General features: G+C 43.8%; 2 protein-coding genes across 4 annotated transcripts in view; one reads left to right on the forward strand and one right to left on the reverse strand.

The window, feature by feature from the left end:
* Positions 1 to 301: 301 nt before the first annotated feature.
* On the reverse strand, positions 302 to 2,614 carry LOC106564251 (regulator of G-protein signaling 5-like). The gene is made up of 4 exons (XM_014130297.2): positions 2,429 to 2,614; positions 1,575 to 1,643; positions 1,213 to 1,265; positions 302 to 1,091 (listed from the first exon to the last, which is right to left on the reverse strand). Exons 1-4 carry the CDS (start codon positions 2,470 to 2,472, stop codon positions 745 to 747), a joined length of 513 nt encoding a protein of 170 aa, XP_013985772.1. The 5' UTR covers positions 2,473 to 2,614; the 3' UTR covers positions 302 to 744.
* A 2,958-nt stretch (positions 2,615 to 5,572) lies between these two features.
* Positions 5,573 to 27,351, forward strand: part of LOC106594414 (calcium-binding mitochondrial carrier protein SCaMC-3) — a 34,335-nt gene continuing 12,556 nt past the window's right edge. For 2 of the 3 annotated variants that reach the window (XM_045690805.1, XM_045690807.1), the window contains exons 1-3: positions 5,573 to 6,595; positions 23,893 to 24,019; positions 24,291 to 24,378. In XM_045690805.1, coding sequence (XP_045546761.1) covers positions 6,398 to 6,595; positions 23,893 to 24,019; positions 24,291 to 24,378 — 413 coding nt within the window. In that variant the 5' untranslated portion in view covers positions 5,573 to 6,397. The remainder of the gene's footprint in view (positions 6,596 to 23,892; positions 24,020 to 24,290; positions 24,379 to 27,351) is intronic. The other variant, XM_045690806.1, reaches the window with a different exon arrangement.

The raw sequence follows: 27,351 nt of genomic DNA on the forward strand, positions 1-27,351 counted from the left end.
TGGACCAATAACACCTGCTAAATATGTGTATGGACCAATAACACCTGCTAAATATGTGTTTGGACCAATATCATCTGCTAAATATGTGTATGGACCAATAACATCTGCTAAATATGTGTATGTGACCAATAACATCTGCTAAATATGTGTATGGACCAATAACATCTGCTAAATATGTGTATGGACCAATAACACCTGCTAAATATGTGTATGGACCAATAACACCTGCTAAATATGTGTATGTGACCGATTTGACTAGAATAATCATGATCTAATTTCCTGTCAAAACACTTGATTAAGAACTACAGGGACATATACCATAGTTATACCATATTTATGATAAACACAAACATCTTACAACTCACATATGAGTGTCAACTAAGACTTGAGTATAAATATAAATGATATAAATTCTAATGTAGTTATAAAACACAGCTTGTTATTATGTTGTGTGGTCCACCGGGGCAGCAGGTGGTGCTGTGGAACATCTAAGGAACCCTAAGGGCCTCCAGGCAGTGTGGGGAGCGCAGGAAGCGAGGATAAGAGTCTTTGGCCATCAGGTGGTAGACGTGATGTTGGGCCTCGTGGAATGTGTCGCCTGCAGGCTCCTCCATCACTCTCAGTAGAGCCTCCCTTGTCTCAGCATCCAGGTTCACGTGGCAACAACACACACAATGTTCAGACAACGCCTGTACAACGTTTACTAGCATCCTGTCCAGGGGGTGTACTTTACATCAAGCTTCCTTAAGCTACAGAAATATGAGAAATTGGGGGCTCTTGCCCCTCTGGACTGTTCTGGATCAGACAAGGCTTACTTACTTCTACAACATTCAAGCAATGTCTATACAACCTTCCAACAACATCTATACAATGTCTGCAAAATGTATATACAACATTTAGACAGCATCTACACAACACTCCACCTACCTCCTGTGGTGAACCAGGGTTGATGTACTGGCAGTACATAGACTGGGCCTTGGCCCCCTGCTGCCATGGGGGGGTAACCCTGTACTCCTCACAGGCCAACCAGAACTGCAGGTTCTCCTCACTGAACTCAGACTGCAGGAACCAGAGGAAAGCTTTCTGGCCAACTGGGAGGAGGAGGAGGGGGGGCATTTCAACAAGTCAAACTATACATTGCCACGGAAACGTATCAGTGTAATTAGAGAGAGAGAGGATAGAGAAGAGAAGGAGAGATGGACTAGATCTTACTCTTGCTGTTGAGTAGAGACTCCAGATCCTGAAGAGTCCTGTCCTCATGGACCCTTTTAGAAGAGTCATGAGGTTATGGAGAGAAAGATAGAGATTAGGGAGAAGCTCTGATGAAAAGTATCACTTTTCTCAGTTAAACAACCTACAGTTCCTGACGTGACTCAAGACTGCAGTAGCTCACTGGTGTAGAATGGTGGATAGGTAGACAGACAGACAGACAGACAGACAGGCAGGCAGACAGACAGACAGACAGACAGACAGACAGACAGACAGACAGACAGACAGACAGACAGACAGACAGACAGACAGACAGACAGACAGACAGACAGACAGGCAGGCAGGCAGGCAGGCAGGCAGGTTACCTGTGTTTGTGATGTGTCCACTCCTGTTTGTCAGCCAGGTGACTCAACTTCACCCGCATCCCCTTTGCTCTGGAACACACACACACACACACACATTTAGTTTGTGCTCTATATCTAGAGGTCTAATCACATCAACCTTCTGATTTGACAATTACATCAACCTTCTGCTTCAACAATCACATCAACCTTCTGCTTCGACAATCACATCAACCTTCTGCTTCGACAATCACATCAACCTTCTGCTTCAACAATCACATCAACCTTCTGCTTCGACAATCACATCAACCTTCTGCTTCGACAATCACATCAACCTTCTGCTTCGACAATCACATCAACCTTCTGCTTCGACAATCACATCAACCTTCTGCTTCGACAATCACATCAACCTTCTGCTTCGACAATCACATCAACCTTCTGCTTCGACAATCACATCAACCTTCTGCTTCGACAATCACATCAACCTTCTGATTCGACAATCTGTCGTTCTGCCCCTGAACAGGCAGTTAACCCACTGTTCCTAGGCTGTCATTGAAAATAAGAATTTGTTCTTAACTGACTTGCCTAGTTAAATAAAACATTTAAAAACCTTCTGCTTCGACAAAACACACCGGTCTCTCTTTAGAAACTATGACGCATCCTCACACACTAGACAATACATACTACACATTTTAGCAGACGCTCTTATCCAGAGTGACTTACAGTACATTTCATTTCATACATTTGATACCATTCCACTAGTTCCACTTCAGCCATTACCACGAGCCCTGTCCTCCCCAACTAAGGTGCCACCAACCTCCTGTGGTACACATTTCATACTACACACTACATACAGTACTACATACTTCCATACTCACTTCTCCAAGCATGACGAGGGAAGGGAGGACAGTCCTTTACACATTTTAGAACGTGGGAAGAAAATGAATGAAACAAACAAAAAATGTGAAACCAGCTGTTGTATTCTGATGTGTGCTCTTCCTGTCCTGTTGTGTGCTCCTTCCTGTCCTGTTGTGTGCTCCTTCCTGTCCTGTTGTGTGCTCCTTCCTGTCCTGTTGTGTGCTCCTTCCTGTCCTGTTGTGTGCTCTTCCTGTCCTGTTGTGTGCTCCTTCCTGTCCTGTTGTGTGCTCCTTCCTGTCCTGTTGTGTGCTCCTTCCTGTCCTGTTGTGTGCTCCTTCCTGTCCTGTTGTGTGCTCCTTCCTGTCCTGTTGTGTGCTCCTTCCTGTCCTGTTGTGTGCTCCTTCCTGTCCTGTTGTGTGCTCCTTCCTGTTCTGTGTCTGTGCACAAACTAACTCCCTACAGTGTATCAGTCCCTTTAATATACCTGCTTATCACACATGTTAATCTACCACACATCAGAGAACAGAATGAGGGAGGAGGATGGATGGATGGGGGAGAGATGGATGGATGGGGGAGAGATGGATGGATGGATGGGGAGAGATGGAGGGATGGGGGAGAGATGGAGGGATGGGGAGAGATAGAGGGATGGGGGAGAAATGGAGGGATGGGGGAGGGATGGGGGAGAGATGGAGGGATGGGGAGAGATAGAGGGATGGGGGAGAGATAGAGGGATGGGGGAGAGATGGAGGGATGGGGGAGAGATAGAGGGATGGGGGAGGGATGGGGGAGAGATGGAGGGATGGAGGACAGATGGAGGGATGGGGGAGAGATAGAGGGATGGGGGAGAGATAGAGGGATGGGGGAGAGATGGAGGGATGGGGAGAGATGGAGGGATGGGGGAGAGATGGAGGGATGGGGGAGAGATAGAGGGATGGGGGAGAGATGGAGGGATGGGGGAGAGATGGAGGGATGGGGGAGAGATGGAGAGAGATGGAGGGATGGGGGAGAGATGGAGCGATGGGGAGAGATGGAGGGATGGGGGAGAGATGGAGGGATGGGGGAGTGATAGAGGGATGGGGGAGAGATAGAGGGATGGGGGAGGGATGGGGTAGAGATGGAGGGATGGGGAGAGATGGAGGGATGGGGGAGTGATAGAGGGATGGGGGAGAGATAGAGGGATGGGGGAGAGATGGAGGGATGGGGGAGAGATGGAGGGATGGGGGAGAGATGGAGGGATGGGGGAGAGATGGAGGGATGGGGGAGAGATGGAGGGTAATGTAAGAGAGGAGCTGTATGTGTGCTCCGACAACACCTGGCCGTTAATGTACCGGAACCGTTAGCACCGGGAAAAGAAAGACGGGCCAGCACACACAATGAGGTAATCAGGAGACAGTGTGTGTGTGTGTCAGAGATCGAATGGCCAGTCTGTCAGCATGTGTGTTCTCACTCCTCAGCCAACCAATCAGTGTGATGGGAAAAGTCCATTCACCAGAGAGAGGGGTGATGACAGATGAACAGGTGATACACTGGCCTCACCACTCCAACTATGGAAAGTGTGTGTGTGTGTGTGTGTGTGTGTGTGTGCGTGCGAATTAGAATTAGGGCAAGGGGTTGGTGGGGTAGGGTTAGGTTTGGGTTACGGGTTAGAATTAGGGTAAGGGGTTAGGAGTTAGGTTTAGGGTTTTGGGTTAGGGGTTAGAATTAGGGTAAGGGGTTAGGAGTTAGGTTTAGGGTTTTGGGTTAGGGTTAGAATTAGGGTAAGTGGTTAGTGGTTAGGAGTTAGGTTTAGGGTTTTGGGTTAGGGGTTAGAATTAGGGTAAGGGGTTAGGGGTTAGGAGAGGAAAATTGGATTTTGAATGGAAATATATTTTAGGTCCCCATGAGGATAGAACATAACATATGTGTGTGAAAACAAGAGAGAGAAAGAAAGAGACAGAAAAAGAGAGAGAGAGAGAGAGAGAGTGCCATGTGTGACTAGTTGTAACAGGTGTGAGTAGTTGTAACAGGTGTGAGTAGTTGTAACAGGTGTGACTAGTTGTATCAGGTGTGAGTAGTTGTAACAGGTGTGACTAGTTGTAACAGGTGTGACTAGTTGTAACAGGTGTGATTAGTTGTAACAGGTGTGATTAGTTGTAACAGGTGTGACTAGTTGTAACAGGTGTGATTAGTTGTAACAGGTGTGACTAGTTGTAAGAGGTGTGACTAGTTGTAACAGGTTGATTAGTTGTAACAGGTGTGATTAGTTGTAACAGGTGTGACTAGTTGTAACAGGTGTGACTAGTTGTAACAGGTTGATTAGTTGTAACAGGTGTGACTAGTTGTAACAGGTGTGACTAGTTGTAACAGGTGTGACTAGTTGTAACAGGTGTGAGTAGTTGTAACAGGTATGAGTAGTTGTAACAGGTGTGATTAGTTGTAACAGGTGTGATTAGTTGTAACAGGTGTGATTAGTTGTAACAGGTGTGACTAGTTGTAACAGGTGTGACTAGTTGTAACAGGTGTGATTAGTTGTAACAGGTGTGAGTAGTTGTAACAGGTGTGACTAGTTGTAACAGGACTGAGTAGTTGTAACAGGTGTGATTAGTTGTAACAGGTGTGAGTAGTTGTAACAGGTGTGACTAGTTGTAACAAGTGTGACTAGTTGTAACAGGTGTGAGTAGTTGTAACAGGTGTGAGTAGTTGTAACAGGTGTGAGTAGTTGTAACAGGTGTGAGTAGTTGTAACAGGTGTGACTAGTTGTAACAGGTGTGAGTAGTTGTAACAGGTGTGAGTAGTTGTAACAGGTGTGAGTAGTTGTAACAGGTGTGAGTAGTTGTAACAGGTGTGACTAGTTGATAAGCCAGATGGTTGGGTGTGTGTGTGGACATTTGTTTGAGAAGGCCACTCAGACTTTATCTGAGTGTGTGTGTGCGCCCATATCTGTGAGTGTTACTGCAACACAGGACCTTGTTATTGTTGCAAACATGGTTTATCAAGGGCCATTCCTGGCATCAGTCCAACACAGAGTGATTCATAATGTACTGAAATAAAACATCATATACTTCTACAACATGTGGTATAGAAAATGTACAATGTCAATCAGCTGTCATAGACTCAAGAACTCTTACTACGAGATTTCAGGATTGTATTATGAGAGCGAGTCCCACCATTGACTACGAGACCGTTTCAACAGTGTTTTTCAATTCACCTTGGGTGTTTGTGTGTGGGGACTGAACTAAATGCTTGTCCCTGGTAGTCTACAGAGGGCTAGGCTACGGCGCAGACTCAAGACAACACATTCCTTCGACGCTTCACTTTCTCAGTTGACGCGACGGCGACGGTTTCTGACGTGAAGCAAGGATACATTAGCAGTTTTGGTCTAGATTATATCTTCTTCGCATGACTGCGACCCGACACAGACCAACTATTTGCAACGCTGCAAAGTGCGCATTTGCTGTCACATTCGGACGGATCATAACGTCAGAACGGTGCATTACAAACCCCCGGGGTTGGTGTGCTGTGCGTCCCAAAAAAACAAGAGGACGACATGTACAGGCCTAATCTTTGAACGTCTCGGGCATATCCGTTACCGAGATGAATTTGACACTGGATTAAGGTTTCGGTTGTGGCAGTTTGCCGCGCTCCGTTCTAAAGCACCGAAAGAAGGAAGGGCTTTCTGTCTTTACTACTATGTTAGGTTACCGTCGCTTCCTGGTTTCTTGACGGATAAATGAACAACTATTTACAACCAATTACGGAATAAAAACGGATGTTAAAACTGAGATGATGTATAGCATGACCGCGAATGGGAGCGCGTCGTGAGGTCCACCGTTTGATTGTTTTTAATCTGCACATCTGTTTCTGTCCTTCTCCCGAGAGATTTACTGACTGACTGAGTAGCCTGAATATTACAACAACAAAACATCTATCCTGATTTGGACATCCGGACGTCGATGACTCTATAGGCTATTCCACCGGGATCTAACCGACGCAGACAATCGTCACCACGCATGGGTCAGCCGGGGGCTCGGATCCCCCGGGGCTGGAGGACCCAGGCCCGCTGCCAGAAGGATGTCGACCCGGAGAGGGAGAAGCAATGGGTGGAACTGTTCGACGAACTGGACTTGAACAGTGATGGAGTCATCGATATCCACGAGCTCCGGGTGGGGTTGGCGAAACGTGGGCTCTCCCGCCGCGCCGTGGACCGGGTAAGCAGCCAACGAGCCCGGGCAGCAACTCGGCTGTCATTCGGTATACCTTGATGATGATCACGACTTACGTTTTTTACGTGAAACGTTTGGCTATAGCCTAAACTCACACGGTGGGGTTCCCCCTAGCCATCACCAGCCACTAGTTGCGTGTGTGTGTGTGTGTGTGTGATGTCACTGATGAGGATTCCCCCGTGTATCTGCATCACCCATACTTTTTTCACATCTTCCATGTTCTATCCTACTGTGTTCTATTCTACTCTGTTCTATTCTACTCTGTTCTATCCTACTGTGTTCTATCCTACTCTGTTCTATCCTACTCTGTTCTATCCTACTGTGTTCTATCCTACTCTGTTCTATCCTACTGTGTTCTATCCTACTCTGTTCTATCCTACTCTGTTCTATCCTACTCTGTTCTATCCTACTCTGTTCTATCCTACTGTGTTCTATCCTACTCTGTTCTATCCTACTGTGTTCTATCCTACTCTGTTCTATCCTACTCTGTTCTATCCTACTCTGTTCTATCCTACTCTGTTCTATTCTACTCTGTTCTATCCTACTCTGTTCTATCCTACTCTGTTCTATCCTACTGTGTTCTATCCTACTGTGTTTTATCCTACTCTGTTCTATCCTACTCTGTTCTATCCTACTCTGTTCTATCCTACTCTGTTCTATTCTACTCTGTTCTATCCTACTGTGTTCTATCCTACTCTGTTCTATCCTACTCTGTTCTATCCTACTCTGTTCTATCCTACTCTGTTCTATTCTACTCTGTTCTATCCTACTCTGTTCTATCCTACTCTGTTCTATCCTACTGTGTTCTATCCTACTCTGTTCTATCCTACTCTGTTCTATTCTACTCTATTAGACTCCTCTACAGGTCAGACAGTAGTCTGTGCTGTGGGTAGATTGGATGTGTATTTGACAGTATTAGGCTCAGACAAGAACAGGGTGATGAATTCCACAGTATAGACCAGGGGTGGGCAACTCCAGTCCTCTGGGGCTGAGTGGTGTCACACTATTCCCCCATCCCTAGCAAACACAGCTGGTTAAACTAATGACAATTTAAACTGAAGATCATGATCTGTACCCCTGCGTACTGACTCGGTACCGTTATTGTTATGTTATTGTACCCCTGCGTACTGACTCGGTACCGTTATTGTTATGTTATTGTACCCCTGCGTACTGACTCGGTACCGTTATTGTTATGTTATTGTACCCCTGCGTACTGACTCGGTACCGTTATTGTTATGTTATTGTACCCCTGCATACTGACTCGGTACCGTTATTGTTATGTTATTGTACCCCTGCGTACTGACTCGGTACCGTTATTGTTATGTTATTGTACCCCTGCGTACTGACTCGGTACCGTTATTGTTATGTTATTGTACCCCTGCGTACTGACTCGGTACCGTTATTGTTATGTTATTGTGTTACTTTTTATTCTTTTTTAGACCACCAGGCTATATGAAGATAGATAGGTAACCTCCTGGGACCACCAGGCTATATGAAGATAGATAGGTAACCTCCTGGGACCACCAGGCTATATGAAGATAGATAGGTAACCTCCTGGGACCACCAGGCTATATGAAGATAGATAGGTAACCTCCTGGGACCACCAGGCTATATGAAGATAGATAGGTAACCTCCTGGGACCACCAGGCTATATGAAGATAGATAGGTAACCTCCTGGGACCACCAGGCTATATGAAGATAGATAGGTAACCTCCTGGGACCACCAGGCTATATGAAGATAGATAGGTAACCTCCTGGGACCACCAGGCTATATGAAGATAGATAGGTAACCTCCTGGGACCACCAGGCTATATGAAGATAGATCGGTAACCTCCTGGGACCACCAGGCTATATGAAGATAGATAGGTAACCTCCTGGGACCACCAGGCTATATGAAGATAGATAGGTAACCTCCTGGGACCACCAGGCTATATGAAGATAGATCGGTAACCTCCTGGGACCACCAGGCTATATGAAGATAGATAGGTAACCTCCTGGGACCACCAGGCTATATGAAGATAGATAGGTAACCTCCTGGGACCACCAGGCTATATGAAGATAGATAGGTAACCTCCTGGGACCACCAGGCTATATGAAGATAGATAGGTAACCTCCTGAGACCACCAGGCTATATGAAGATATATAGGTAACCTCCTGGGACCACCAGGCTATATGAAGATAGATAGGTAACCTCCTGGGACCACCAGGCTATATGAAGATAGATAGGTAACCTCCTGGGACCACCAGGCTATATGAAGATAGATAGGTAACCTCCTGAGACCACCAGGCTATATGAAGATAGATAGGTAACCTCCTGGGACCACCAGGCTATATGAAGATAGATAGGTAACCTCCTGAGACCACCAGGCTATATGAAGATAGATAGGTAACCTCCTGAGACCACCAGGCTATATGACGATAGATAGGTAACCTCCTGGGACCACCAGGCTATATGAAGATAGATAGGTAACCTCCTGGGACCACCAGGCTATATGAAGATAGATAGGTAACCTCCTGGGACCACCAGGCTATATGAAGATAGATAGGTAACCTCCTGGGACCACCAGGCTATATGAAGATAGATAGGTAACCTCCTGGGACCACCAGGCTATATGAAGATAGATAGGTAACCTCCTGGGACCACCAGGCTATATGAAGATAGATAGGTAACCTCCTGGGACCACCAGGCTATATGAAGATAGATAGGTAACCTCCTGGGACCACCAGGCTATATGAAGATAGATAGGTAACCTCCTGGGACCACCAGGCTATATGAAGATAGATAGGTAACCTCCTGGGACCACCAGGCTATATGAAGATAGATAGGTAACCTCCTGGGACCACCAGGCTATATGAAGATAGATAGGTAACCTCCTGGGACCACCAGGCTATATGAAGATAGATAGGTAACCTCCTGGGACCACCAGGCTATATGAAGATAGATAGGTAACCTCCTGAGACCACCAGGCTATATGACGATAGATAGGTAACCTCCTGGGACCACCAGGCTATATGACGATAGATAGGTAACCTCCTGGGACCACCAGGCTATATGAAGATAGATAGGTAACCTCCTGAGACCACCAGGCTATATGAAGATAGATAGGTAACCTCCTGGGACCACCAGGCTATATGAAGATAGATAGGTAACCTCCTGAGACCACCAGGCTATATGAAGATAGATAGGTAACCTCCTGGGACCACCAGGCTATATGAAGATAGATAGGTAACCTCCTGGGACCACCAGGCTATATGAAGATAGATAGGTAACCTCCTGAGACCACCAGGCTATATGAAGATAGATAGGTAACCTCCTGGGACCACCAGGCTATATGAAGATAGATAGGTAACCTCCTGGGACCACCAGGCTATATGAAGATAGATAGGTAACCTCCTGGGACCACCAGGCTATATGAAGATAGATAGGTAACCTCCTGGGACCACCAGGCTATATGAAGATAGATAGGTAACCTCCTGGGACCACCAGGCTATATGAAGATAGATAGGTAACCTCCTGGGACCACCAGGCTATATGAAGATAGATAGGTAACCTCCTGGGACCACCAGGCTATATGAAGATAGATAGGTAACCTCCTGGGACCACCAGGCTATATGAAGATAGATAGGTAACCTCCTGGGACCACCAGGCTATATGAAGATAGATAGGTAACCTCCTGGGACCACCAGGCTATATGAAGATAGATAGGTAACCTCCTGAGACCACCAGGCTATATGAAGATAGATAGGTAACCTCCTGGGACCACCAGGCTATATGAAGATAGATAGGTAACCTCCTGGGACCACCAGGCTATATGAAGATAGATAGGTAACCTCCTGGGACCACCAGGCTATATGAAGATAGATAGGTAACCTCCTGGGACCACCAGGCTATATGAAGATAGATAGGTAACCTCCTGGGACCACCAGGCTATATGAAGATAGATAGGTAACCTCCTGGGACCACCAGGCTATATGAAGATAGATAGGTAACCTCCTGGGACCACCAGGCTATATGAAGATAGATAGGTAACCTCCTGGGACCACCAGGCTATATGAAGATAGATAGGTAAACTCCTGGGACCACCAGGCTATATGAAGATAGATAGGTAACCTCCTGGGACCACCAGGCTATATGAAGATAGATAGGTAACCTCCTGGGACCACCAGGCTATATGAAGATAGATAGGTAACCTCCTGGGACCACCAGGCTATATGAAGATAGATAGGTAACCTCCTGGGACCACCAGGCTATATGAAGATAGATAGGTAACCTCCTGAGACCACCAGGCTATATGAAGATAGATAGGTAACCTCCTGGGACCACCAGGCTATATGAAGATAGATAGGTAACCTCCTGAGACCACCAGGCTATATGAAGATAGATAGGTAACCTCCTGGGACCACCAGGCTATATGAAGATAGATAGGTAACCTCCTGGGACCACCAGGCTATATGAAGATAGATAGGTAACCTCCTGGGACCACCAGGCTATATGAAGATAGATAGGTAACCTCCTGGGACCACCAGGCTATATGAAGATAGATAGGTAACCTCCTGGGACCACCAGGCTATATGAAGATAGATAGGTAACCTCCTGGGACCACCAGGCTATATGAAGATAGATAGGTAACCTCCTGAGACCACCAGGCTATATGAAGATAGATAGGTAACCTCCTGGGACCACCAGGCTATATGAAGATAGATAGGTAACCTCCTGGGACCACCAGGCTATATGAAGATAGATAGGTAACCTCCTGAGACCACCAGGCTATATGAAGATAGATAGGTAACCTCCTGGGACCACCAGGCTATATGAAGATAGATAGGTAACCTACTGAGACCACCAGGCTATATGAAGATAGATAGGTAACCTCCTGGGACCACCAGGCTATATGAAGATAGATAGGTAACCTCCTGGGACCACCAGGCTATATGAAGATAGCTAGGTAACCTCCTGGGACCACCAGGCTATATGAAGATAGCTAGGTAACCTCCTGGGACCACCAGGCTATATGAAGATAGATAGGTAACCTCCTGAGACCACCAGGCTATATGAAGATAGATAGGTAACCTCCTGGGACCACCAGGCTATATGAAGATAGATAGGTAACCTCCTGGGACCACCAGGCTATATGAAGATAGATAGGTAACCTCCTGGGACCACCAGGCTATATGAAGATAGATAGGTAACCTCCTGGGACCACCAGGCTATATGAAGATAGATAGGTAAACTCCTGGGACCACCAGGCTATATGAAGATAGATAGGTAACCTCCTGGGACCACCAGGCTATATGAAGATAGATAGGTAACCTCCTGGGACCACCAGGCTATATGAAGATAGATAGGTAACCTCCTGGGACCACCAGGCTATATGAAGATAGATAGGTAACCTCCTGGGACCACCAGGCTATATGAAGATAGATAGGTAACCTCCTGAGACCACCAGGCTATATGAAGATAGATAGGTAACCTCCTGGGACCACCAGGCTATATGAAGATAGATAGGTAACCTCCTGGGACCACCAGGCTATATGAAGATAGATAGGTAACCTCCTGGGACCACCAGGCTATATGAAGATAGATAGGTAACCTCCTGGGACCACCAGGCTATATGAAGATAGATAGGTAACCTCCTGGGACCACCAGGCTATATGAAGATAGATAGGTAACCTCCTGGGACCACCAGGCTATATGAAGATAGATAGGTAACCTCCTGAGACCACCAGGCTATATGAAGATAGATAGGTAACCTCCTGGGACCACCAGGCTATATGAAGATAGATAGGTAACCTCCTGGGACCACCAGGCTATATGAAGATAGATAGGTAACCTCCTGGGACCACCAGGCTATATGAAGATAGATAGGTAACCTCCTGGGACCACCAGGCTATATGAAGATAGATAGGTAACCTCCTGGGACCACCAGGCTATATGAAGATAGATAGGTAACCTCCTGGGACCACCAGGCTATATGAAGATAGATAGGTAACCTCCTGGGACCACCAGGCTATATGAAGATAGATAGGTAACCTCCTGAGCTGACTCATCTCACTGAACAGATCAATGACTGATCAATGATCACCATTATTGATGAATTGGAATGTGAAGCAACTACATCTGAACTCTGAACTCTGACTGCGATGGGATGTAGGTCTATAGACAAAGATGGTGGATAGATGAAGATAGTTCACTCAGGCTGTTTACTGTTGAAAAACAATGGTCTGTTTAAGACCCCATCAAAATCTGTCAGTTTTTTTTGCATTGGATGCAATCCACTGCATCTGCCAGTGACGCACTTCCACATCTGCTGTGAAAAGTGGCAGAGATTGAGCGGTGTTGGTCAGAATATGAGACATCCCCAAAATTGGTCTTCTCACAGAATTGTCTGTAGCGTCTGACTGGTTTGGCCATATATCTCTCAGATATAGGACTGATACTTCATAACAAACTTCCTTAGGACTTTTTGGGTAGGACTATCTGTTGTTCCATGTAGTGAATCTGTTATTCAATGCGTTTGTATGTTTCATAAAAAAAAATATATATATATATTATTTTGATACTACAAGGGGTCTTAAAATTCTAAATCAAGTAGCAAAATTATCCTTGGTATGACTTTTTCTTAAAGTCCATGTTAGTTTAGTAGATGCAGGAACTCCACTATATTTCTCAGCTAATATATTTGTATATAGGCTATTATAGGTAAGAGAGGTGCATGAACTCAAGCAGTGTAACGGGCGTCGTAAGGATTGGACCAAGGTGCAGCGGGAACGTGTATACTCATCTTCTTTATTAAATCAAAAGAAGGAAAAACAAACAAATCACTTATACAAAACAACGAACACCACTAAAACAGTCCTGTCAGGTGCACAGACACAAAACAGGAAACAACTACCCACAAATCCCATTACAAAAACACCCCTGTACATAGGACCTTCAATCAGAGGCAACGAGGAACAGCTGCCTCCAATTGAAGGTCAATCAACAAACCCTAAACATAGAAGTAGAAAACTAGACTGAACATAGAAAAACACTAACCTAGAGCATAGACCAAAAACCCCGGAACACTCTAAACAAACACCCCTCTTACATAATACCATAGCCCAACAAACCCCGAACCACATAAAACAAACACCCCCTGCCATGTCCTGACCAAACTACAATAACAAATAACCCCTTTACTGGTCAGGACGTGACAAGCAGTATAAAAGCCTGAGGTGCCGGTCTTCAGCTCCAGTAAGCTCCTGCCCAAGTCAAACACTGCTCACAGTAAAGACTGTGTCCCAAATAGAACCTTATTCCTTATACATAGGTAATATAGGGTTCCATTTGGGACACAGACAGTATAGGCCTGGCCTACTACTGTACTGCATATGTTGTCTTACGTCTCTCTTTATGTAGTGGTCTCTCTCTTTATGTAGTGGTGTCTCTCTTTATGTAGTGGTGTCTCTTTATGTAGTGGTGTCTCTCTTTATGTAGTGGTGTCTCTCTTTATGTAGTGGTGTCTCTCTTTATGTAGTGGTGTCTCTCTTTATGTAGTGGTGTCTCTCTTTTATGTAGTGGTGTCTCTCTTTATGTAGTGGTGTCTCTCTTTATGTAGTGTTGTCTCTCTTTATGTAGTGTTGTCTCTCTTTATGTAGTGGTGTCTCTTTATGTAGTGGTGTCTCTCTTTATGTAGTGGTGTCTCTTTATGTAGTGGTGTCTCTCTTTATGTAGTGGTGTCTCTCTTTATGTAGTGGTGTGGTGTCTCTCTTTATGTAGTGTTGTCTCTCTTTATGTAGTGGTGTCTCTCTTTATGTAGTGGTGTCTCTCTTTATGTAGTGTTGTCTCTCTTTATGTAGTGGTGTCTCTTTATGTAGTGGTGTCTCTCTTTATGTAGTGGTGTCTCTCTTTATGTAGTGGTGTCTCTTTATGTAGTGGTGTCTCTATGTAGTGGTGTCTCTCTTTATGTAGTGGTGTGGTGTCTCTCTTTATGTAGTGTTGTCTCTCTTTATGTAGTGGTGTCTCTTTATGTAGTGGTGTCTCTCTTTATGTAGTGGTGTCTCTCTTTATGTAGTGGTGTCTCTCTTTATGTAGTGGTGGGGTGTCTCTCTTTATGTAGTGGTGTCTCTCTTTATGTACTGGTGTCTCTATGTAGTGGTTTCTATCTTTATGTAGTGTTGTCTCTCTTTATGTAGTGTTGTGGTGTCTCTCTTTATGTAGTGTTGTCTCTCTTTATGTAGTGTTGTGGTGTCTCTCTTTATGTAGTGTTGTCTCTCTCTATGTAGTGGTGTCTCTCTTTATGTAGTGGTGTCTCTCTTTATGTAGTGGTGGGGTGTCTCTCTTTATGTAGTGGTGTCTCTTTATGTACTGGTGTCTCTATGTAGTGGTTTCTATCTTTATGTAGTGTTGTCTCTCTTTATGTAGTGTTGTGGTGTCTCTCTTTATGTAGTGTTGTCTCTCTTTATGTAGTGTTGTGTTGTCTCTCTTTATGTAGTGGTGTCTCTCCTTATGTAGTGTTGTCGCTCTTTATGTAGTGTTGTCTCTCTTTATGTAGTGTTGTGGTCTCTCTTTATATAGTGTTGTGGTCTCTCTCTTTATGTAGTGGTGTCTCTCTATATGTACTGTAGTGTTGTCTCTCTTTATGTAGTGGTGTCTCTTTATGTAGTGTTGTGGTGTCTCTCTTTATGTAGTGGTGTCTCTCTTTATGTAGTGGTGTCTCTCTTTATGTAGTGTTGTGGTGTCTCTCTTTATGTAGTGGTGTCTCTCTTTATGTAGTGTTGTCTTTCTTTATGTAGTGGTGTGGTGTCTCTCTTTATGTAGTGGTGTCTCTCTTTATGTAGTGTTGTGGTGTCTCTCTTTATGTAGTGGTGTCTCTCTTTATGTAGTGTTGTCTCTCTTTATGTAGTGTTGTGGTGTTTCTCTTTATGTAGTGGTGTCTCTCTTTATGTAGTGTTGTGTTGTCTCTCTTTATGTAGTGGTGTCTCTCTTTATGTAGTGGTGTCTCTCTTTATGTAGTGTTGTCTCTCTTTATGTAGTGGTGTCTCTCTTTATGTAGTGTTGTCTCTCTTTATGTAGTGTTGTGGTGTCTCTATGTAGTGGTGTCTCTCCTTATGTAGTGTTGTCTCTCTTTATGTAGTGTTGTGGTGTCTCTCTTTATGTAGTGTTGTCTCTCTCTATGTAGTGGTGTCTCTCTTTATGTAGTGGTGTCTCTCTTTATGTAGTATTGTGGTGTCTCTCTTTATGTAGTGTTGTCTCTCTTTATGTAGTGGTGTCTCTCTTTATGTAGTGTTGTTTTTCTTTATGTAGTGGTGTGGTGTCTCTCTTTATGTAGTGTTGTGGTGTCTCTCTTTATGTAGTGGTGTCTCTCTTTATGTAGTGGTGTGGTGTCTCTCTTTATGTAGTGGTGTCTCTCTTTATGTAGTGGTGTGGTGTCTCTCTTTATGTAGTGGTGTCTCTCTTTATATAGTGGTGTCTCTCTTTATGTAGTGGTGTCTCTCTTTATGTAGTGGTGTCTCTCTTTATGTAGTGTTGTGTTCTCTCTCTTTATGTAGTGGTGTCTCTCTTTATGTAGTGTTGTGTTCTCTCTCTTTATGTAGTGGTGTCTCTCTTTGTGTAGTGGTGTCTCTATTTTTGTAGTGGTGTCTCTTTATGTAGCGGTGTCTCTCTTTATGTAGCGGTGTCTCTCTTTATGTAGGGGTGTCTCTCTTTATGTAGTGGTGTTTCTCTTTATGTAGTGGTGTCTCTCTTTATGTAGTGGTGTCTCTCTTTATGTAGTGGTGTCTCTCTTTATGTAGTGTTGTGTTGTCTCTCTTTATGTAGTGTTGTGGTGTCTCTCTTTATGTAGTGGTGTCTCTCCTTATGTAGTGTTGTCGCTCTTTATGTAGTGTTGTCTCTCTTTATGTAGTGTTGTGGTCTCTCTTTATATAGTGTTGTGGTCTCTCTCTTTATGTAGTGGTGTCTCTCTATATGTACTGTAGTGTTGTCTCTCTTTATGTAGTGGTGTCTCTTTATGTAGTGGTGTCTCTTTATGTAGTGGTGTGGTGTCTCTCTTTATGTAGTGGTGTCTGTCTTTATGTAGTGGTGTCTCTCTTTATGTAGTGGTGTCTCTCTTTATGTAGTGTTGTGGTGTCTCTCTTTATGTAGTGGTGTCTCTCTTTATGTAGTGTTGTCTCTCTTTATGTAGTGTTGTGGTGTTTCTCTTTATGTAGTGGTGTCTCTCTTTATGTAGTGTTGTGTTGTCTCTCTTTATGTAGTGGTGTCTCTCTTTATGTAGTGGTGTCTCTCTTTATGTAGTGTTGTCTCTCTTTATGTAGTGTTGTCTCTCTTTATGTAGTGTTTTGGTGTCTCTCTTTATGTAGTGGTGTCTCTCCTTATGTAGTGTTGTCGCTCTTTATGTAGTGTTGTCTCTCTTTATGTAGTGTTGTCTCTCTTTATGTAGTGTTGTCTCTCTTTATGTAGTGGTGTCTCTCTTTATGTAGTGTTGTCTCTCTTTATGTAGTGTTGTGGTGTCTCTCTTTATGTAGTGGTGTCTCTCCTTATGTAGTGTTGTCGCTCTTTATGTAGTGGTGTCTCTCTTTATATAGTCTTGTGGTCTCTCTCTTTATGTAGCGGTGTCTCTCTTTATGTAGTGGTGTCTCTCTTTATGTAGTGGTGTCTCTCTTTATGTAGTGGTGTCTCTCTTTATGTAGTGTTGTGGTGTCTCTCTTTATGTAGTGGTGTCTCTCTTTATGTAGTGTTGTGGTGTCTCTCTTTATGTAGTGGTGTCTCTCTTTATGTAGTGGTGTGGTGTCTCTCTTTATGTAGTGGTGTCTCTCTTTATGTAGTGTTGTCTCTCTTTATGTAGTGTTGTGGTGTCTCTCTTTATGTAGTGGTGTCTCTCTTTATGTAGTGGTGTCTCTCTTTATGTAGTGGTGTCTCTCTTTATTTAGTGGTGTCTCTCTTTATGTAGTGGTGGGGTGTCTCTCTTTATGTAGTGGTGTCTCTCTTTATGTAGTGGTGTCTCTCCTTATGTAGTGTTGTCGCTCTTTATGTAGTGTTGTCTCTCTTTATGTAGTGGTGTGGTGTCTCTCTTTATATAGTGTTGTGGTCTCTCTCTTTATGTAGTGGTGTCTCTCTTTATGTAGTGGTGTCTCTCTTTATGTAGTGGTGTCTCTCTTTATGTAGTGTTGTGGTGTCTCTCTTTATGTAGTGGTGTCTCTCTTTATGTAGTGGTGTGGTGTCTCTCTTTATGTAGTGGTGTGGTGTCTCTCTTTATGTAGTGGTGTCTCTCTTTATGTAGTGGTGTCTCTCTTTATTCAGTGGTGTCTCTCGTTATGTAGTGTTGTGTTCTCTTTCTTTATGTAGTGGTGTCTCTATTTATGTAGTGGTGTCTCTTTGTGTAGTGGTGTCTCTTTATGTAGCGGTGTCTCTCTTTATGTTGTGGTGTCTCTTTATGTAGTGGTGTGGTGTCTCTCTTTATGTAGCGGTGTCTCTCTTTATGTAGTGGTGTCTCTCTTTATGTTGTGGTGTCTCTTTATGTAGTGGTGTCTCTCTTTATGTAGTGGTCTCTCTCTTTATGTAGTTGTGGTCTCTCTCTTTAAGTAGCGGTGTCTCTCTCTATGTAGTGGTGTTTCTCTTTATGTAGTGGTGTCTCTCTATATGTACTGTAGTGTTGTCTCTCTTTATGTAGTGGTGTCTCTCTTTATGTAGTGGTGTCTCTCTTTATGTAGTGTTGTGGTGTCTCTCTTTATGTAGTGGTGTCTCTCTTTATGTAGTGGTCTCTCTCTTTATGTAGTGTTGTGGTCTCTCTCTTTAAGTAGCGGTGTCTCTCTCTATGTAGTGGTGTTTCTCTTTATGTAGTGGTGTCTCTCTATATGTACTGTAGTGTTGTCTCTCTTTATGTAGTGGTGTCTCTCTTTATGTAGTGGTGTCTCTCTTTATGTAGTGGTGTCTCTCTTTATGTAATGTTGTGGTGTCTCTCTTTATGTAGTGGTGTCTCTCTTTATGTAGTGGTGTCTCTCTTTATGTAGTGTTGTGGTGTCTCTCTTTATGTAGTGTTGTGGTGTCTCTCTTGTTGTGATGTGTGTTAAATAAAGCATTTAGAAATATATGTATTACTGTAAACAGCACTTTAAATGAGAAGTCGAATCCTCAGCCACTTTATTAAGTTTAGTCTACTAAATCACCATTCTGTTAGAGAGCTATAGGGCATTGTTTTGTGTGTTTAAATGTGTTACTGTTGACTTTGTTCTACACACACACACACACACACACACACACACACACACACACACACACACACACACACACACACACACCTCCCGCTATCAGTTTATGGCTGTTTCTCTTGGCAGAAAGAGTGTAGCAGACAAACACACAGTGGTGTTCTGTCTGTGTTCACGTGTGTCGGTGAGAGTACACGTTCCCTATTTTAGTTCAAGGAGAGGGTTGGTAAGCCGAGAAAGCATTTAACCTTTCCCACTCACGCTATCTATTTTCTCTGTCTCTCTCTCTCTCTCTTTCCCCTTGCTTCCTCTCTCTCTGTCTTTTCTCTCTCTCTCTCTTTCTCTCTCTCTCTCTCTCTCTCTCTCTCTCTCTCTCTCTCTCTCTCTCTCTCTCTCTCTCTCTCTCTCTCTCTCTCTTTCTCTCAACAGGGGTTGTGTCACTACTGACTTCCTCCTGATCCTGTTTAATTTCCTACATAAACCCTTTTGAATTAGTTGAAAACTATGGAGGTCATCTTGTTTAACTCCTGTGTCACTACTTGGCCAGTGAACATGTTATTTCCTCTAGTTTCTAACTGGAGTTAATATCATCAAACAAGACATAATAAGCTTATACAAACATAATAGCATTTAAAAAAATAAGATGAATTACATATTACATAACATATTACATTACATATTACATTACATATTACATAACATATTACATTACATATTACATAACGTATTACATATTACATTACATAACATATTACATAACACATTACATATTACATTACATATTACATATTACAATACATATTACAATACATATTACATAACATATTACATTACATATTACATAACATATTACATTACATATTACATAACGTATTACATATTACATTACATAACATATTACATAACACATTACATATTACATTACATATTACATATTACAATACATATTACAATACATATTACATAACATATTACATTACATATTACATAACGTATTACATATTACATTACATATTACATTACATAACATATTACATAACACATTACATATTACATTACATATTACATTACATATTACATAACATATTACATAACACATTACATATTACATTACACAATACATATTACAATACATATTACATTACATATTACATTACACAATACATATTACAATACATATTACAATACATATTACATAACATATTACATTACATATTACATAACATATTACATTACATATTACATAACATATTACATAACACATTACATATTACATTACATATTACATATTACAATACATATTACATAACATATTACATTACATATTACATAACATATTACATAACACATTACATATTACATTACACAATACATATTACAATACATATTACATTACATATTAGATTACATATTACATAACATATTACATTACATATTACATTACATATTACATAACATATTTACACTTTTGTTAATGCCTTTGAGGCCTTGTCTTCATTCACCTTTGACGTAAACTGTCTTCAGATCGTCTTTTGTGTTACAGCCACATTTGTCCACCACATCATTTTTGGGAAAAATAAAGACAAGCACAAGAGACAAGCAACTATAAGCCATTATCAATCATCTGCTAACAGAGGTCACATCTGCTAACAGAGGTCACATAAAACAACACATACATATTTTTTTATAAACAATGTTAATCTGACCAACAATGGCCTTCAGTCTTCTTATGTCAAGGGTCTTCTTAGCAACAGGTCAAAAGAGCTAAGTAGAATGGGTAAGTATGGCAATATGAACATAATGTACATTTACATACAAACACAAATACTTAATAGCTAGCATGATGGAAACAGAGGCTACATAGCTATATTTCAATGGGACTAGCAAACAGATAGGATAAACACAAGATTGTTTTGGCTTGTAATCTTTTTGATCTGGTAAAAGTTATATAAAACGGCTAAACAACGACATGAAAGTAACTCATAAAGCATACAGGAAAGTTGAACTTACAGATGGTGCCAGCATAACGGCTATGGAAGACAGGATGACGAAGGATTGTCAAAAACAGTAGCTAGCTAACAATAACCAACTACTTCCTGTTTTGTCTTCTTCTGTGGTTGTGAAAAGCCTGTTTTGTAAAGCTGTAGTGTTTTGACCACTTATTTACTAGCAACATCAAGTAGTGAAAATCTCTACCTGATTACTACTGGAAACGCGACTGTTTTCCTACTGAACACTACACAACTCTACCTGATTACTACTGGAAACACGACTGTTTTCCTACTGAACACTACACAACTCTACCTGATTACTACTGGAAACACGACTGTTTTCCTACTGAACACAACACAACTCTACCTGATTACTACTGGAAACACGACTGTTTTCCTACTGAACACAACACAACTCTACCTGATTACTACTGGAAACACGACTGTTTTCCTACTGAACACTACACAACTCTACCTGATTACTACTGGAAACACGACTGTTTTCCTACTGAACACTACACAACTCTACCTGATTACTACTGGAAACACGACTGTTTTCCTACTGAACACAACACAACTCTACCTGATTACTACTGGAAACACGACTGTTTTCCTACTGAACACAACACAACTCTACCTGATTACTACTGGAAACACGACTGTTTTCCTACTGAACACAACACAACTCTACCTGATTACTACTGGAAACACGACTGTTTTCCTACTGAACACAACACAACTCTACCTGATTACTACTGGAAACACGACTGTTTTCCTACTGAACACTACACAACTCTACCTGATTACTACTGGAAACACGACTGTTTTCCTACTGAACACTACACAACTCTACCTGATTACTACTGGAAACACGACTGTTTTCCTACTGAACACTACACAACTCTACTTGTGTATCTTGAGTAAACTACACATTCACTACACAATCCCTACAAGTCTCTGCATAGAAGAGGTTTTGTGTAGTTCTTTTTCATGAAGGATGATTTTTGGAAGGCTGAGAGTATTACTGTTGTTGCCAGGACGACAACCCAGAACTCTGCCTTCTCTCCCCTCATCCTACCTTTCCTTCTTTCCTCTCCTCATCTTCCTCATCTCCCGTCCTGCCCTCCTCATTGTCCTCTTCCATTCCCTATCTCCTTTCCCCTCTTCCTACTCTTCATCCTCCGTTCCCCCTCCTCCTCCTCTTCCTGTGGAATGTTAGTTGTGCTGAGTTGTGACCCTGGGGGTTGAGGAGCAGAGAACACAGATTACTCAGTTACCTATGGCAACACGTGTGTGTGTGCTGCATTACGGCAGGGGAGAATAAAGTTGTGTTGTTAACCAGGGAGTAGGGCTGGTTGGAGGTTGGTAAACAGACAGGTTGACTGGAGCTGTGTGAAGGACTAGATTTAAAGAGCAGGCCTACTGTGTCCATGACTAACAAACATTGGCTTGAGTCTCTGATGGCACCCTATTCCTTATATAGTGCACTACTTCTTGCCCTATGCTACTGTCAAAAGACCAACTCAGTGGCCGCCCTGAGATTGGAAGGTTGGGAGTTTGATCTCCGGCTGAGTCATACCAAAGAGAACATTCATTAGATGGACTGGGGGTAAGGCCCTGCGATAGACTAGTGTCCTGTCCAGGGGGTGAAAGCAGCCTCACACTACAGAAACAGGAGATAGACTAGTGTCCTGTCCAGGGGGTGAAAGCAGCCTCACACCACAGAAACAGGAGATAGACTAGTGTCCTGTCCATGGGGTGAAAGCAGCCTCACACTACAGAAACAGGAGATAGACTAGTGTCCTGTCCAGGGGATGTACTGGTACATCAAGCTGCCTCACACCACAGAAACAGGAGATAGACTAGTGTCCTGTCCAGGGGATGTACTGGTATATCAAGCTGCCTCACACCACAGAAACAGGAGATAGACTAGTGTCCTGTCCAGGGGATGTACTGGTACATCAAGCTGCCTCACACCACAGAAACAGGAGATAGACTAGTGTCCTGTCCAGGGGATGTACTGGTACATCAAGCTGCCTCACACCACAGAAACAGGAGATAGACTAGTGTCCTGTCCAGGGGATGTACTGGTACATCAAGCTGCCTCACCCTACAGAGACAGGAAATAGGTTCCTGCCCCTTTGAGCTGTTCCGGCTTGAACAAACCAAGGCTACTATATAGGAGGAATGGTCTCTGGTCTAGAGTAGTGTACTATATAGGGTACCATTTGGAATGCATCAAATAAATGTCAATGTGTCTGTGATGTAATGTGACTGACCCAGGATTGACCTCAGAGTGGTTTGTAACTCTGTCTTTCTCAGGTTGTCTGTCAGTTTCAGTGTATTGATTTTGCTTCTTGTCTTTGCATCCGGCTGGCTTTGCATCTTCTTCCCTCCTTTCACCTCCACATTAACATCCCATCCACCACTTCCTCCTGTTCCTAACCATTTTGGCAACTCTTCTACCTCCTCTCCATCTCCTCCTCCCCCACCTCTCCTCTCCTCTCTCTCTCCTCGCCCCACATCTCTCCCTCTCCTCCTCCCCCACCTCTCCTCTCTCTCTCCTCGCCCCACATCTCTCCCTCTCCTCCTCCCCCACCTCTCCTCTCTCTCTCCTCGCCCCACATCTCTCCATCTCCTCCTCCCCCACCTCTCCTCTCTCTCTCCTCGCCCCACATCTCTCCCTCTCCTCCTCCCCCACCTCTCCTCTCTCTCTCCTCGCCCCACATCTCTCCCTCTCCTCCTCCCCCACCTCTCCTCTCTCTCTCCTCGCCCCACATCTCTCCCTCTCCTCCTCCCCCACCTCTCCTCTCTCTCTCCTCGCCCCACATCTCTCCATCTCCTCCTCCCCACCTCTCCTCTCTCTCTCCTCGCCCCACATCTCTCCATCTCCTCCGCCCCCACCTCTCCTCTCTCTCTCCTCGCCCCACATCTCTCCATCTCCCTCTCTATCCTTCCACCCTGTGCCCCCCACCACCTTTCCACTCCCCCATCTCTTCAACCCCACCACCTCCTCCTCCCCCTCCCCCTTCCCCTCTCCACCACCACCTCTGCCCCTACACCGCTCCTCCACCCCCTCTCCACCACCCTTCTGTGCCCCCTCCCCAGCAGATTGTCAAGGAGGGGGACAGCAACAATGATGGAGAGTTGGACTTCCAGGAGTTCAGGCAGTACCTCCGCTCCCACGAGGAAGAGCTCCGACTCATGTTCCGCAGCCTGGACCGCAACAATGACGGTTTGTAAAGATAAATATGGACCCTACATACGTACGGGGGCTCCAGAATTACAATGAGCTAAATGGAGATCCTCTGTAGTTGTTTAACTAAAATACACAGACGTGTTCAGACTCACAATTTGTAACTTGATGCAAATATAGAATATAGCCAATTTTGCAAAGCTCACTGGGTTCTTGCGTTGCGTACGTACGTAAGGTATGTGAATAAAATACACACTGAAAAACACAATCAAAATACACACCAACTCTGACGTGGACACTGTGTTTGCAGGTGAGATAGATGTATCAGAGATTCAGCAGTCCCTTCAAACTCTGGGAATAGCTGTGAGTCTAAAGGAGGCTGCCACGATCATGAAGAGGTCTGTACAATCTACTCTACTCATATCTACGCTATAATGATACAGTCTACTCTGGTTATATCTATGCTGTAATTGCACAATCTAGTATGAATTGTAGAATGGCTTTGTATTCTACAATTGGAGTTGTCGGACAACTATATTTTGTGTGTGTGTGTGTGTGTGTGTGTGTGTGTGTGTGTGTGTGTGTGTGTGTGTGTGTGTTCGTCCATGCATGTGTGTGTCCGTCCGTGTGTGTGTGTGTGTGTGTGTGTGTGTGTGTGTGTGTGTGTGTGTGTGTGTGTGTGTGTGTGTGTGTGTGTGTGTCCGTCCATGTGTGTGTGTGTGTGTGTGTGTGTGTGTGTTCGTCCATGCATGTGTGTGTCCGTCCATGTGTGTGTGTGTGTGTGTGTGTTTCGTCCATGCATGTGTGTGTCCGTCCATGTGTGGGTGTGTGTGTGTGTGTGTGTGTGTGTGTGTGTGTGTGTGTGTGTGTGTGTGTGTGTGTGTGTGTGTGTGTGTGTGTGTGTGTGTGTGTGTGTGTGTGTGTGTGTGTGTGTGTGTGTGTGTGTGTGTGTGTGTGTGTGTGTGTGTGTGTTCGTCCATGCGTGTGTGTGTGTGTGTGTGTGTGTGTGTGTGTGTGTGTGTGTGTGTGTGTGTGTGTGTGTGTGTGTGTGCGTGTGTGTGTGTGTGTGTTCGTCCATGCATGTGTGTGTCCGTCCGTCCGTGTGTGTGTGTGTGTGTGTGTGTGTGTGTGTGTGTGTGTGTGTGTGTGTGTGTGTGTGTGTGTGTGTGTGTGTGTGTGTGTCTTCTAGGGTTGTCTTGGTCAACCGAGAGTCGTCCAGTTCTTTTGACCAATCGATTGGTTGAAATGTTGAAAAGTATTTTTCCGTATATAGACAGACACACCCACTATGTGTTTGAATAAAACCAACAACATATGCACTGAGCTTGTCTGATGCTTTAAGCACACTGTTTGATTAAATAATTAAGACGCACAAATGACTCAAGAAAGAGCCCGATGGTCACACTGTGTTAAAGAAAGTGCCTGTGTGACTTGTGCACGTTGTCTCTCTCTCTCTCTCCTCCTACTGCAGAGAAAAGGCACCACAGCACAGCTGAGAGTTTATTGCGCTATCTGTGCTGAAGCTGTGACGTCATTTCAGCCATTTAGTTTCTTACTTGTTTCTGACTGAAAAGTTCTGTTAACGAAATAACCTCATTTGTTTAGGAACAACATTCCCTTTCCCCTCAACCCTTGTTCCTATTAGGAACAACATTCCCTTTTCCCTCAACCCTTGTTCCTATTAGGAACAACATTCCCTATTCCCTCAACCCTGCTCTCTTTATGTGAAACATGTAAGCATCGCATGCGTGTGACCAATAGGACCTGACCAATAGGACCTGACCTATAGGACCTGACCAATAGGACCTGACCAATAGGACCTGACCTATAGGACCTGACCTATAGGACCTGACCAATAGGACCTGACCAATAGGACCTGACCAATAGGACCTGACCTATAGGACCTGACCAATAGGACCTGACCAATAGGACCTGACCTATAGGACCTGACCAATAGGACCTGACCAATAGGACCTGACCTATAGGACCTGACCAATAGGACCTGACCAATAGGACCTGACCTATAGGACCTGACCAATAGGACCTGACCTATAGGACCTGACCAATAGGACCTGACCAATAGGACCTGACCTATAGGACCTGACCTATAGGACCTGACCAATAGGACCTGACCAATATGACCTGACCAATAGGACCTGACCAATAGGACCTGACCAATAGGACCTGACCTATAGGACCTGACCTATAGAATATCATAATCACATCAATAAATTGGTTATAACAAACTCCAAACACAGTAACACGTGACAACAAAATGGATGCGGAGGACGTGAAAAAGAAACTGGAAGCGGTCTAATGTTTACTGGTTGCTCAGGAGGGAAAGGGGAAGTCAGATCTGTGGAAGACATTTGACTTAGTTGTGGAGACTACAGGAGATCCAGATAAAGGAAGGAATAGGAGCGAGAGCTGTGTGTTTATTATGTCTACAGGAGATCCAGATAAAGGAAGGTGTAGGAGTGAGAGCTGTGTGTTTATTATGTCTACAGGAGATCCAGATAAAGGAAGGTATAGGAGCGAGAGCTGTGTGTTTATTATGTCTACAGGAGATCCAGATAAAGGAAGGTATAGGAGCGAGAGCTGTGTGTTTATTATGTCTACAGGAGATCCAGATAAAGGAAGGTGTAGGAGTGTCACGTCCTGACCAGCAGATGGAGCTGTTGTTGTAGTTTTGGGGTCAGGACGTGGCAGTCTTGTGTGTGTGATTGTTCTGTGTTGGTCTTGTGACTCCTGATCAGGAACAGCTGGGGATCGTTGTTCCTGATTGGGAGTCATATATGTAGGAGTATGTTTGTCACTTGGTTTTGGGGGTAGTTGTTTTTGCACTGCGTGTTGTGTGCCTGCAAAACTGTTCCTGTCTGATATATTGTTTGAATTGTTAAGTGGATGCTCTACTCCTTTATTTTAATTAAAGATGAGTATTCCCATACCTGCTGCGCCTTGGTCCATTTTTACAGAAGACAGCCGTTACAAGGAGTGAGAGCTGTGTGTTTATTATGTCTACAGGAGATCCAGATAAAGGAAGGTGTAGGAGTGAGAGCTGTGTGTTTATTATGTCTACAGGAGATCCAGATAAAGGAAGGTATAGGAGCGAGAGCTGTGTGTTTATTATGTCTACAGGAGATCCAGATAAAGGAAGGTGTAGGAGTGAGAGCTGTGTGTTTATTATGTCTACAGGAGATCCAGATAAAGGAAGGTGTAGGAGTGAGAGCTGTGTGTTTATTATGTCTACAGGAGATCCAGATAAAGGAAGGTGTAGGTGTGAGAGCTGTGTGTTTATTATGTCTACAGGAGATCCAGATAAAGGAAGGTGTAGGAGCGAGAGCTGTGTGTTTATTATGTCTACAGGAGAT

The sequence above is a fragment of the Salmo salar genome, chromosome ssa12, assembly GCF_905237065.1.
Source record: "Salmo salar chromosome ssa12, Ssal_v3.1, whole genome shotgun sequence".
NCBI classification, from domain to species: Eukaryota; Metazoa; Chordata; class Actinopteri; order Salmoniformes; family Salmonidae; genus Salmo; species Salmo salar.

Excerpts from the sequence above, each read along its gene's own strand:
- LOC106564251 (XM_014130297.2), bottom strand. The coding sequence starts at position 2,472 with ATGTGTAAAGGACTGTCCTCCCTTCCCTCGTCATGCTTGGAGAA. Across the intron at positions 1,644-2,428 it reads CCCTCGTCATGCTTGGAGAA|AGCAAAGGGGATGCGGGTGA; the intron begins GTGAGTATGGAA and ends TGTGTGTTCCAG. Across the intron at positions 1,266-1,574 it reads TGGACACATCACAAACACAG|GGTCCATGAGGACAGGACTC; the intron begins GTAACCTGCCTG and ends CTCTTCTAAAAG.